Source organism: Geotrypetes seraphini, chromosome 3, assembly GCF_902459505.1.
Source record: "Geotrypetes seraphini chromosome 3, aGeoSer1.1, whole genome shotgun sequence".
NCBI classification, from domain to species: domain Eukaryota; kingdom Metazoa; phylum Chordata; class Amphibia; order Gymnophiona; family Dermophiidae; genus Geotrypetes; species Geotrypetes seraphini.
The window spans coordinates 407665597-407677692 of record NC_047086.1 but is presented as its reverse complement, the minus strand read 5'-3'; the positions used below and the strand labels follow the sequence as shown (position 1 = coordinate 407677692).

Below are 12096 nucleotides of genomic sequence, written 5' to 3'. Positions count from 1 at the left end.
ATATGGTACAAACAAAAGCCGTGTTAGGATTTGACAAGGCTTCCAGTTTTTCATAATAGAATTGGAAGCAGGATGCTAGCCATCTCACTAAAGTTTGCTTGGCTACTAGAATGCCAACCATGCTGGGGTCAAAAAGACTAACAGGGAGGGCTAGTCTTAGGGGCCGTCGCATGAGCGGACTGCAGGGCACCAAGGACCACTGAAGACAGACACACATTCAGTTCTTTTAAAGAAGAGCCCATTCGTAGTGAACAAGGGAATGCCAGGATGTAACTGTTATGTTCTCAGTGCTATCACAGTAACCTGTTAACTTTTATTTTTGAGGGGGGGAGGGGACAAAACCCACTGAAGGACTAATGGGACAACCTCCCCTCCATCCCTCCAATGGAATGCAGTTGTTTGCTAAGTCAAAAATTGCAATGTAAACTTCCAACATGGATCTTTTAGGACACAAGACATTTAGGCCCAGCTGCACAAAGTTCCGTCAACCAAGCTGGGAGCGATTTACTTTTACTGGGCTATGCTCACAACCAATATGCAAATCATATGTATGCTATTTTTGCAGAGTAGCCTGGTAAGAAGGGAAGAACACATAGGCACTGAAGCCACCATTCTCCCTCTCTGGAGCCGAGAGTGATAGATTCACAGCTTCCTCTGCTGCTTCTGGAGCTTCCATCCGCTGAGCAGAGAGGGAGAACAGCAGATGCAGGCTTTTCTTTTCTTTTGGGGGGGGGAATGCTAGGAGGTGCAAATGTGTGCTTGCACAGCACACACAATAGCTACCAGCAGCTCTTGAGCTGCCAGGAAATTTTCCCAGTAAAAGGGGGTGGGAGTGGGGGGCATTCATTTTCACGTATTACAAGGAGAGCTCAGCAACTTCTAATGCATTTGCAAGGATCAGCAATTGCCCCCGAGAACCCTTTTGAGCATAGGGAGGAGAGCTTCCTTGCCAGTAAGAATGATTTAACGAGATGGGGACTAAACGTTTATGGCCTTGCCATACTCTTATCCCCACCTAACACACCCCCAGGACCCCCCCCCCACCCCCTTACCATTTGCACGCACTTGGGTCTAATACATGAATATCCTAGGGCTTTGTAAAATAAGGATTCATGTGGTTCTGCATAGACTAAAATTTCTGGGTTACAAACTGGTTGAGTGGAAGGCAACTGAGGACAGTGGTAAACTAAGCTCACTCTGAGAAAAAGGAAATAACCAGTGGTGTGCTACAAGGTTTAGTCCTTGGGCCAATTCTCTAACATTTTTGTAAGTAATATTGCTAAAAGGCTATCTCGTAAGGTTTGCCTCTTTGCGGATACCAAAATCTGTACTAGGGTCAACACTCCTGATGGTGTGGACTACATGACAAAGGACCTAGCGAAGCTTGAAGAATGGTCCAGAATTTGTCAACTATGAATTAAAAGCTACAACATGCAGGATCAAGTACTAGGCTGCAATAAACCCGAGGGAATGATACAGTTGATGAGGTGAAGCAAGATGGACCTTACATTCATATGAAGAACCTATGTGCATGAAAGAGGAATGGGGCTTGGGTATGAATGAAAGTGATTATCTTAAGCTGGCCAAAAAAGGCGAAGGCAAAAGCTAGAAGGATACTTGGGTGAATAGGGAAGAAATGCCCAGTAGGAAAAAGGAGGTATTATTGACCCTGTATAACACTGGTGCAACCTCATTTAGAATACTGTGTACACTTCTGAACATGCTTTCAAAAATAAATAGGAAGGCGTTGGTCTAGAGCAGGGATGTCAAAGTCCCTCCTTAAGGGCTGCAATCTAGCCAGGTTTTCAGGATTTCCCCAATGAATATGCATGAGATCTATTTGCATGCACTGCTTTCATTGTATGCTAATAGATCTCATGCATATTCATTGGAGAAATCCTGAAAACCCAACTGGATTACAGCCCTCAAGGAGGGACTTTGACACCCCTGATCTAGAGGAAGGCTACTAAAATGGTCTGTGATCTTCGATATATTAAGGGGAAATGACCCGCAAAGGAAGCGGTTGGGCCATTGGAATAAAGGGAACGCTAAAGGAGGACAAAGCCATCGCCACAAACTGAACACATTTTTTGCGTCTGTATTTACCTAAGAGGATATTCGCAACATACCGGAATTTATACGCAGGAAACGAAGACTGTAAAATTGTTTATTGTGAGCTTCTATACCGCTACTAATGACTGGAGAGTCAATTCAGAGCGCTTTGCATGAGCTTCTGTAAAGGTGTTACAATACAGAGTAACAAAGAGCTTGTACTAGTGCTGCCTGATTCAGGAAAAAAAAATTTGATTCGATTCAGCCTATTGAATCGATTTTTCGATTCGATTTTCCTGCCCAAGTGGGTGTTTTTTTCAAACATTCTGGTGGGTTTATTTTATAGTCTCTTTACCCCTTTTATAGATTCTTCACCCCCTTTGCCCTCTCCTACCCACATAGGCGCTGTGGTGTAAACAAAATAAACAAACAAAAAAGACTTTTCCTCTCTCTGTTAAATCCTAGCTCACATTCACGGTCTAACACCACCTCTGGCAGGATACACATTTCAAATCTGACATATTGTATTCACAAAATAGAAAATAACTTTTTTTTTTTTCCTACCTTTTGTTGTCTGGTCATTATTCAAATCATTTTGGTCCCAGGCTCTGGTTGTCTTCTGATAACTCGCTTGCCAGGGTCTCCTGCCCATTTGTCGTTTTCTTTCTCGGTGCTAACCATCCATCTTCCAATCTCTGTCCTCCCCTTACGTTTCCCTTCCCTCCCCCAGAGGTCTGGCATCTTTCCTTTTTTTTTAATCTCCATCCCCAGATCCACCTTTTCTCAATTACCCTTTCATCCTTTATTTCTCCCTCCTTCCCCACTACCCCAGGGTCCACCATCTCTCCCTTTCTCTTCCCAACTACCCTCCTATCCAGTATCTCTATCCCCTCCTCCACACCATCCCTTGTGTCCAACTTCTCTCCCTTTCTGTTCCTTCTCTCTTTAAATCCCATTGTCTCTCTGCAGCGGTCCTGCCCCCCCCTCTGACGTCAGAAGCAGGATTGCGGCAGCTCCTGAGGCCTACGGCAACCTGCAAGGATCGCTAAAGTACCAGCGATCCTCTCTGCAGGCTGCTCCCTGCTGGAATTAGGTAAATGGATGTGCAGGAGGCTGGGGGGAAGCCGGACACTGCAGCACTTCCTGACTGACCCTCCCCCTTCGCCCTCTAAAGCAGGAGCGGCCGGCCAGCAAGAGGCAGTGCTGCCGATCCTGCTTTAGGGGGTGAGGGGGAGGGTCAGTCACCGAATCAGGAGGTCGATTTTTTTGTTTTTGAATCAATTCGAATCGATTCACCCGAAATGAATCGGTGAATCAATTTGAATCATGAATCGGGCAGCACTAGCTTGTAGTACTAATTATTTCTATAGCACTACTGCAAAGTGTTACAATACATTGAATTTATACAGAGTTACAATACAGAGTTATTAAGGCTGGCATAATCAATCATCCTACTTATTTGCATATGTTCATACCAAATCAATCGTCCTACATATCTAACATTAGGTTTACTATTGCAGCTAAGTACACTCTATTTACACACCTCCTAAGGAGTTTGGCCTATTCAACTAAATATAGTCTATATATACATGTATCTGTATCATGTTTTATGTTTATCTTTTAAGTATTATATTCCTCAGGGTCTAGTTTTCTGGGATTCAGCCCTTGGTTTATTTATCCTTTTGTGTTCTTCCTATTGAGTTCCTGATTTGGGGAGGAGGACTAGCCAACTGTCTCCGTTATGTCATTTTATTTGGCTAAGTAGTCTATGAAGAGGATGGTCTTTATCCCTCTCTTGAACTTTGTGGTATCTTTTTCTAGTTTTAGTTCCTTCGGGAGGGTATTCCACTATCTTGGAGCCATCACCGAGAACATTCTGAAGGAGGGAATTTCCAGCGTAAGGCTTGAGCGTAATGCGCGTTTTGTTGTGTGCCGATGCAGTCTGGCTGCTAGATATTGTGGTTCAGAGAAAATCTGTAACCTACAGCTATCATTAACACATTTAATGAACGAAAACAAGTGTACACATTTTCAGGGTTTCAAGTTCTATACCTGTTTCAGTCTGTCATAGTCTAAACCTTCAGATTGTACTCCATTGGCACTAGGCTGCCCAGCTGGTGAAGATTTTGGTCTGTACAAAAAAATTGAAAGTTAAAATAATTTATTCATATGTTAAAAAAAAAATACATGTCTAACCACACTTTCTTTGATAAGAAAAAAAATCCTTTTTTAATAGATATGTTAGAAGAAACCAGATGAGTCCATTTCACAATGACAAAACTAGATTGTCCGTTATTCCCCTCTTCACACAATGTGTAATTAAACTCTGGAACTCGTTGCTGGAGAATGTGGTGAAATCAGTTAGCTTAGCAGGGTTTAAAAAAGGCTTGGACAATTTCCTAAAAGAGAAGTCCATAGGCCATTGTTGAGATGGCTTGAGGAAATCCAGTGATTATTCCTAGGATAAGCAGCATAAAATCTGTTAGGTACTTGGGACCTGGGTTGACCACTGTTGGAAACAGGATACTGGGCTAGATGGACTTTCAGTCTGTCCCAGTAAGGACTAGATCTAAAACTTGTAAGCCAAAGGTAACTGCACATAAAGCCAGAATTTATTTATTTTAGTATTTATATACCACTTATAGCCTAAGTGGTTTACATGCAAGCATTTTTCCCTATCTATCCTGGTGGGCTCACAGTCTATCTAATGTACCTGGAGCAGAGGAGGATTAAGTGACTTGCCTAGGGTCACAAGGAGCAGTGCCGGGTTTGAGCCCATGCCCTCAGGGTGCCGAGGTTATAGCTCTAACCACTAAACCACAGAACCTTACATTTTTAAATATGGGAATAAATGTGGTGGACCGGGGTTTTCAGGATTTTCCCAATGAATATGCATTGAAAGCAGTGCATGCACATAGATCTCCTGGATTGTGGCCCTCAAGGAGGGACTTTGAGACCCCTGCCTTTCCTCCCAATACTTGCAAATAGTCCAATAAGACACTTGCTTTAATTACTAATTAGCTCCAATGAAATGCTGTGGGAGTACCAATCATGACAGTCTCAACATTTCCATTATAAAAATTTTAATTTATACTTTAGTTCAAAATGTCATCACTCTCTCAAGCTAAGTTTTCCTTTTTTTTTTTTCACAGATGAAAAAAGTCTTTATTGATGCAAATTAATCTGACAGTTTGTGTTTTGGCTCTACTGAGCCTGCATCAGGGATTGTGCTTTCAGTAAAACTACAAATAAATATAAAAAAATACCAAATGAGCACATAATGCATCCATTTGAATTAGTACATAAAACCATATAATATGTTTCTATGGAAAAATTATTTTAAAAAGTAATAAAAATGGTTGTTTAAACAGTTATATGTTTGAGAAACGACACCAGAAGAGGAAAACATTAAGAGAGATTATACACAAACAGGATTTTCTTATTTAAGTGAGCTAAGAAAAGAAATAGTGGAAAGTATAAAAGTATCCACAGTATACTGGCTTCCTGAATTTTCAAATGCAAGCACCATTGGAAGTTTCACTTTTGAAAATGTCGTTATTTCTTTCCTTCCTCCTGAAGGTTCTCTTGAAGGGAAAATTTAGCAATGATGAAAGTTTTCCTTTTTTATTTGGTATCCAATAACATTTATTATCCACTCTTTTCTTTCCTAGGGTACCATCAGACCAGTCCAGATATAATGGATACTGTTCCCCACCTCAACAGATAGAGACAGAACCACTATCCCCCTGAAGGGAGCGAGCGCGTTGTAGCAAGGGAGTGGGGAATTTGGGACAAAGGTTGGAAGGCAGGGAGGGGGGCACGAACTCAGGACACACAAGGAAGGGTGGGGCTATGAACATGGAACACAGAAGTGAGGGAGGAAGGAAGCACTAACTTGGGAGAATTGTTGGGCACGAGTGTGTGAGTGAGAGGGAAAGAGATGGTGCATATGGGGAAAGAAAGAAAGAGGAAAATTGTTGGGCATAAAGAGAAGATTGAGATAGAGATGTGAAGAGAAGTATGAGATGGAGAAATGTTGGATATGGTGGAGGAGAGGGAACAGAGGGACAGATTGAAGGGGATGCAAGGGGGAGGAATGTTGGACAAATGGCATGGTGTTGGAGAGGGGTAAAAGGAGAAATGGGCATGGGGCTGGTGGGCAGTGGTAAAAAATTCTCCCACTAGAGAATGACACGTGGACAAATTTGTCCCCATCCCTGCACGTTCTTTTCCTGTCCCTGCCCCATTCCTGCAAGCTCCATCCTCATGTGTTTGAGATTTGTGCAGGGACAGGGGCAGGGGCAGGGACAAAACTTGTGGGGACAGGATGGGGAAATTGAGTTCCTGTGGGGATGGGAACAAATTTATCACCATGTCATTCTCTAGTGGGAGCCTCGAGACGTAATCCTGCAACTGAGATACAAGAGAAAATTCTTTGGAACAACTAGCTGCACATATGTGCCTATTGCAACGAGTCAAGAGCCACTGCTATAAAGCCAAGGACATGGAGGCATGCTTTACATAAGAATAGCCTTACTGGGTCAGACCAATGGTCCATCAAGCCCAGTAGTCCGTTCTCACGGTGGCCAATCCAGGTCCCCAGTACCTGGCCAAAACCCAAGGAGTAGCAATATAGCACAGTTACTTACCGTAACAGGTGTTATCCAGGGACAGCAGGCAGATATTCTTAACACATGGGTGACGTCACTGACGGAGCCCTCGGTACGGACCTTTTTAACTAGAAGTTTCTAGTTGGCCGCACCGCGCGTGCGCGAGTGCCTTCCCGCCCGACGGAGGAGTGCGTGGTCCCCAGTTAGGATAAGCCAGCTAAGAAGCCAACCCGGGGAGGTGGGTGGGACGTAAGAATATCTGCCTGCTGTCCCTGGATAACACCTGTTACGGTAAGTAACTGTGCTTTATCCCAGGACAAGCAGGCAGCATATTCTTAACACATGGGTGACCTCCAAGCTAACAAAGAGGGAGGTGGGATGGTTGGCCATTAGGAAAATAAATTTTGTAACACAGATTGGCCGAAGTGTCCATCCCGTCTGGAGAACGCATCCAGACAGTAGTGAGTAGTGAACGTGTGAACTGAGGACCAAGTGGCCGCCTTGCAGATTTCCTCGATGGGCGTGGAACGGAGGAAAGCTACAGAAGCAGCCATAGCTCGGACTCTGTGGGCCGTGACAGTTCCTTCCAGTGAGAGACCGGCCCGAGCATAACAGAAGGCAATACAGGCAGCAAGCCAATTTGAAAGTGTCCGTTTGGAGACAGGACGACCCAAACGGTTGGGATCGAAAGATAAAAATAGCTGAGGGGATGTTCGGTGAGCTCTGGTACGATCAAGATAGTAAGCAAGGGCACGCTTACAATCCAGTGTGTGCAACGCCTGTTCCCCAGGATGCGAGTGAGGCTTAGGGAAGAAGACGGGTAGCACAATGGACTGGTTAAGGTGAAAAGCCGAGACCACCTTGGGGAGGAATTTAGGGTGGGTACGCAGCACAACCTTGTCATGGTGAAAAACCGTGAAAGGCGGGTCGGCAACTAGTGCATGCAGTTCGCTAACCCTCCTGGCAGAGGTGATGGCAATTAGGAAAAGCATCTTCCAGGTAAGAAGTCTGAACGAAGTTGTGGCAAGAGGCTCAAACGGAGGTTTCATGAGAGCTGAGAGAACCACATTCAGGTCCCAGACGACAGGAGGAGGCTTGAGAGGCGGTTTGATATTGAAGAGCCCTCTCATAAATCTGGAAACCAGAGGATGAGCCGTGAGGGGTTTTCCGAGAATAGGCTCATGAAACGCAGTGATGGCACTGAGGTGGACTCTGATGGAGGTGGTTTTGAGGCCAGCATTGGACAGTGAGAGCAAATATTCCAAGACAGTTTCCACCGCCAAGGAGGTGGGTTCTTGATGATGCCGGAGACACCACGAGGAGAATCTGGTCCACTTCTGATGGTAACATTGGAGAGTGGCCGGTTTCCTGGAGGCGTCTAAAATGAGGCGGACCGGTTGAGATAGATTCTCCGGAGAGGTCAGCCCGAGAGAAACCAAGCTGTCAGGTGGAGTGAAGACAGATTGGGATGCAGTAGAGACTGATGCTGCTGTGTAAGCAGAGTAGGAAACACAGGAAGAGGGATGGGCTCCCTGGAGCTGAGTTGAAGCAGGAGGGAGAACCAGTGTTGACGAGGCCACCGAGGGGCGATAAGAATCATGGTGGCGTTGTCCTTGCGGAGTTTGGACAAAGTCCGCAACATCAGAGGAAGTGGAGGGAAGGCATAGAGGAACCGATCCCTCCAGTCGAGCAGGAATGCATCCGGAGCCAGACGGTGAGGAGAAAAGAGTCTGGAACAGAATTGGGGCAGCTGATGGTTGTGAGGTGCTGCAAAGAGGTCCACCTGCGGAGTGCCCCATCGAGCAAAGATGGAGAGCAGAGTCGGAGGGTCCAACGTCCACTCGTGAGGTTGAAGGATGCGGCTGAGATTGTCGGCCAGAGAGTTCTGTTCGCCCTGGATATAGACCGCCCTGAGAAAGAGATTGCGGTCCGTGGCCCAGGTCCAGATGCGCAGAGCCTCCAAACAAAGGGGGCGAGATCCGGTGCCGCCTTGCTTGTTTATGTAGTACATGGCGACTTGATTGTCTGTGCACAGGAGGAGGACTTGAGGGCAGAGAAGATGTTGGAAAGCCTTTAGGGCGTAGAACATGGCTCTGAGTTCCAGGAAATTTATGTGATGACGACGCTCCTGTGGGGTCCAAAGTCCCTGGGTGCGTAGATCTCCCAGGTGAGCTCCCCATGCGTAGGGGGACGCATCGGTGGTGATGATCATAGAGTGAGGGGGCAGATGAAAGAGTAGACCCCTGGAAAGATTTGAGGAGTTCAACCACCATTGGAGAGATTGCTGAAGAGATGATGTCACAGAGATGGGATGAGAAAGAAGATCTGTAGTCTGTGACCATTGGTTGGCGAGAGTCCACTGAGGCGTACGAAGGTGGAGACGTGCCAGAGGAAGGACATGCACCGTCGAGGCCATGTGACCCAGGAGGACCATCATCTGTCGGGCAGGAATGGAGGGATACATGAGTACCTGACGGCAGAGATGGAGCAGGGTCTGCTTGCGATCGGAGGGGAGAAAGGCCCTCATCAGCGTGGTGTCCAGAACTGCTCCAATGAATTGAAGTCGCTGGGTGGGAAGCAGATGCGACTTGGGGTAGTTGATCTCGAACCCCAGGAGGTGGAGGAGAGAGATGGTGTGATGAGTAGCTTGTAGCACGAGTTGAGATGAAGGTGCTTTCACCAACCAATCGTCCAAGTAGGGGAACACCTGGAGGTTGTGAGACCTGAGGAAGGCCGCCACCACTATCAGGCATTTGGTGAAGACTCTGGGGGAGGAGGCGAGGCCAAACGGTAGCACTTTGTACTGATAGTGGTGGTGTAGCACCTGGAACCGCAGGTAGCGGTGAGAGTTCTGATGGATGGAGATGTGAGTGTAGGCCTCTTTGAGGTCCAGGGAACATAGCCAGTCGTGTTGAGAAAGAAGAGGGTAAAGTGTGGCAAGGGAGAGCATCCTGAACTTTTCCTTGACCAGACACTTGTTGAGGTCCCTGAGATCGAGAATGGGACGGAGGTCTCCCGTCTTTTTGGGTACGAGGAAGTAGCGGGAGTAGAATCCCTGACCCCTTTGATCTGGAGGTACTTCTTCGATGGCATTGAGAAGGAGGAGGGATTGAACCTCCCTCAGGAGGAGGGGGGTTTGAGAGGAGTGTGAAGCAGACTCTACGGGAAGGTTGTCCGGTGGAAGAGTCTGGAAGTTGAGAGAGTAGCCGTGGCGGATGATGTTGAGGACCCACTGATCTGACGTGATGACTTCCCAACGGCTTGAGAAAATGGTGAGACGACCCCCTATAGGCTGTGGAAGAGGCAGCGAGGGTGGATGACTGGCTATGCCCTGGAGAGAAGAGTCAAAAGGGCTGAGATTGTTTAGCAGGCTGAGAAGGCTTGGAGGGTTGAGTGGCCTGGGATCGAGCCTGGGCATGGTGCTGCTGTTGACGGGGTCGCCGAGATTGTTGAGGAGGCGGATTGAGTGGTCTGGCTGAGAACCTCCGCTGGTAAGATGATTGAGGCCGATAGGGTCGAGCAGGCGGAGCCTTCTTTTTCGGCTTGATCAGGGTGTCCCACCTGGTCTCATGGGCCGAGAGTTTCTGGGTGGTGGAATCCAGGGACTCTCCAAAGAGTTCATCCCCGAGACAGGGGGCGTTGGCCAAACGATCCTGGTGGTTGATGTCCAGGTCGGAGACTCTGAGCCAGGCTAATCGACGCATGGCTACGGCCATGGCAGAGGCCCGAGAGGTGAGCTCGAAGGAGTCGTATATTGAGCGGACCATATATTTTCGCATCTGGAGAAGACCAGAGATGTGTTGTTGGAATAGCGGGACCTTGCGCTCAGGAAGGTACTTCTGGAGGGCAGACAGTTGTTGGACCAAATGTTTCAGATAGAAAGAAAAATGGAAGGAATAGTTGTTTGCCCTGTTGGCAAGCATGGCATTCTGGTAAAGCCTCTTGCCAAACTTGTCCATGGTCTTACCTTCTCTGCCAGGAGGGGTAGAGGCATAGACACTGGAGCCCTGAGTCTTTTTTAAGGTGGATTCCACCAGAAGGGACTCATGGGGCAATTGAGATTTGTCGAATCCAGGAATAGGAATGACACGGTAAAGGTTGTCCAGTTTACGGGGGGCTCCCGGTACCGTGAGGGGATTTTCCAAGTTTTTGTAGAACGTTTCCCGTAGGATGTCATGCACGGGAAGCTTGAGGAACTCCTTAGGAGGTTGCTCAAAGTCTAAAGCCTCTAGAAAGGCTTGAGACTTTTTTGAGTCAGATTCTAGAGGAAGGGACAGGGCAGCAGACATTTCTCTCAAAAATTTAGAAAAGGAGGACTGCTCTGGTTTAGAGGTGGCATCGGGTGCCGATGGTTCCTCATCAGATGAGGAGGGATCCTCCTCGGTACCGAGAGGAGTTTCCTCCCATAAGTCAGGGTCCCTGACCTCTGGTGCATGTCGAGACACCGGGGTGGAGGGCGCGGTATGGCGAGTCTTGGACAAAGACTTTCCAGAGCGCACCGAAACGGTACCAGGGGAGGACGACCGGCGTCTATCTCGGTCCCGAGAAGAGTGCCGTACCGCCTGGTGCCGAGGAGGATCCACTGTGGCCTGAGAATGAACCACTGGATCGCCATGAAGTTGTTGGGCCGAGAGGATCGGCATGGAGGTGTTCACCGGTACCGAAGGGGTGGACACCGGGGGCTCGGTACGGGGCTCGGGCCGGTCTGGTACCGGAAGGAGCGGTGCCAGGATAGTGGGCAACAGTTGTTCAAGTTGTTTCTTCAACTGCTCCTGGAGTTGAGCCTTTAAGATGGCCGAGATACGGTCATCTAGGGGTGGCATCGGAACCGCTTTCTTTTTCTTCGGTTCCTTAGATGCCGCTCCACGCCCCGGCGATGAGGAGGCCGATGACGAGGCACTCACCGAGATCGGGGCGGAGCGTTTGCGGGACCAGTGCGATGCCGGTAAGGACGGTGTCGCCACCGTAGCTGGAGGGCGCTCGAGGGAAGAGGAAGGCTTCTTAGCCGGCTTACCTGGCGCCAGCGACGCCGATGTGGGGTCGGTCGGTGTCGAGGTCGACGGTGCCGATTTTTGAGGTACCGCCGTTGAAGGTGAGGAGTCCATCGCCGACTCGGTGCCGAAGAGAAGAGTTTGTTGAATTCTTCGGTTTTTAAGAGTTCTCTTTTGAAGAGTGGCACAGCGGGTGCAGGAGTCCGCCCGATGCTCCGGACCCAGACACTGCAAACACCAATTGTGTGGGTCAGTTATGGAGATCGGGCGTGCACACCGCTGGCACTTCTTAAAACCGACCTGCGGGGGCATGAAGGGGAAGATAGCCTCCGCAAAATCGAAGCCCGAGGCCTGTATACTGGCAACAGGCCCCGCCGGGGCAAAACGAAAGAAAAAAGGGAAAAAGCAAAGTTTTTTTTTTTTTTTTTTTTTTGCAAATCAAA

The 12096-nt window shown here is 47.9% G+C and overlaps 1 protein-coding gene across 4 annotated transcripts in view; it reads right to left on the bottom strand.

The window, feature by feature from the left end:
* ENAH (ENAH actin regulator) overlaps positions 1 to 12096 on the bottom strand; it is a 274229-nt gene that overhangs the window by 22129 nt on the left and 240004 nt on the right. For all 4 annotated transcript variants that reach the window (XM_033936563.1, XM_033936559.1, XM_033936560.1 and 1 more), the window contains one exon: positions 4105 to 4183. In XM_033936563.1, the coding sequence (XP_033792454.1) occupies positions 4105 to 4183 (79 nt within the window). The remainder of the gene's footprint in view (positions 1 to 4104; positions 4184 to 12096) is intronic.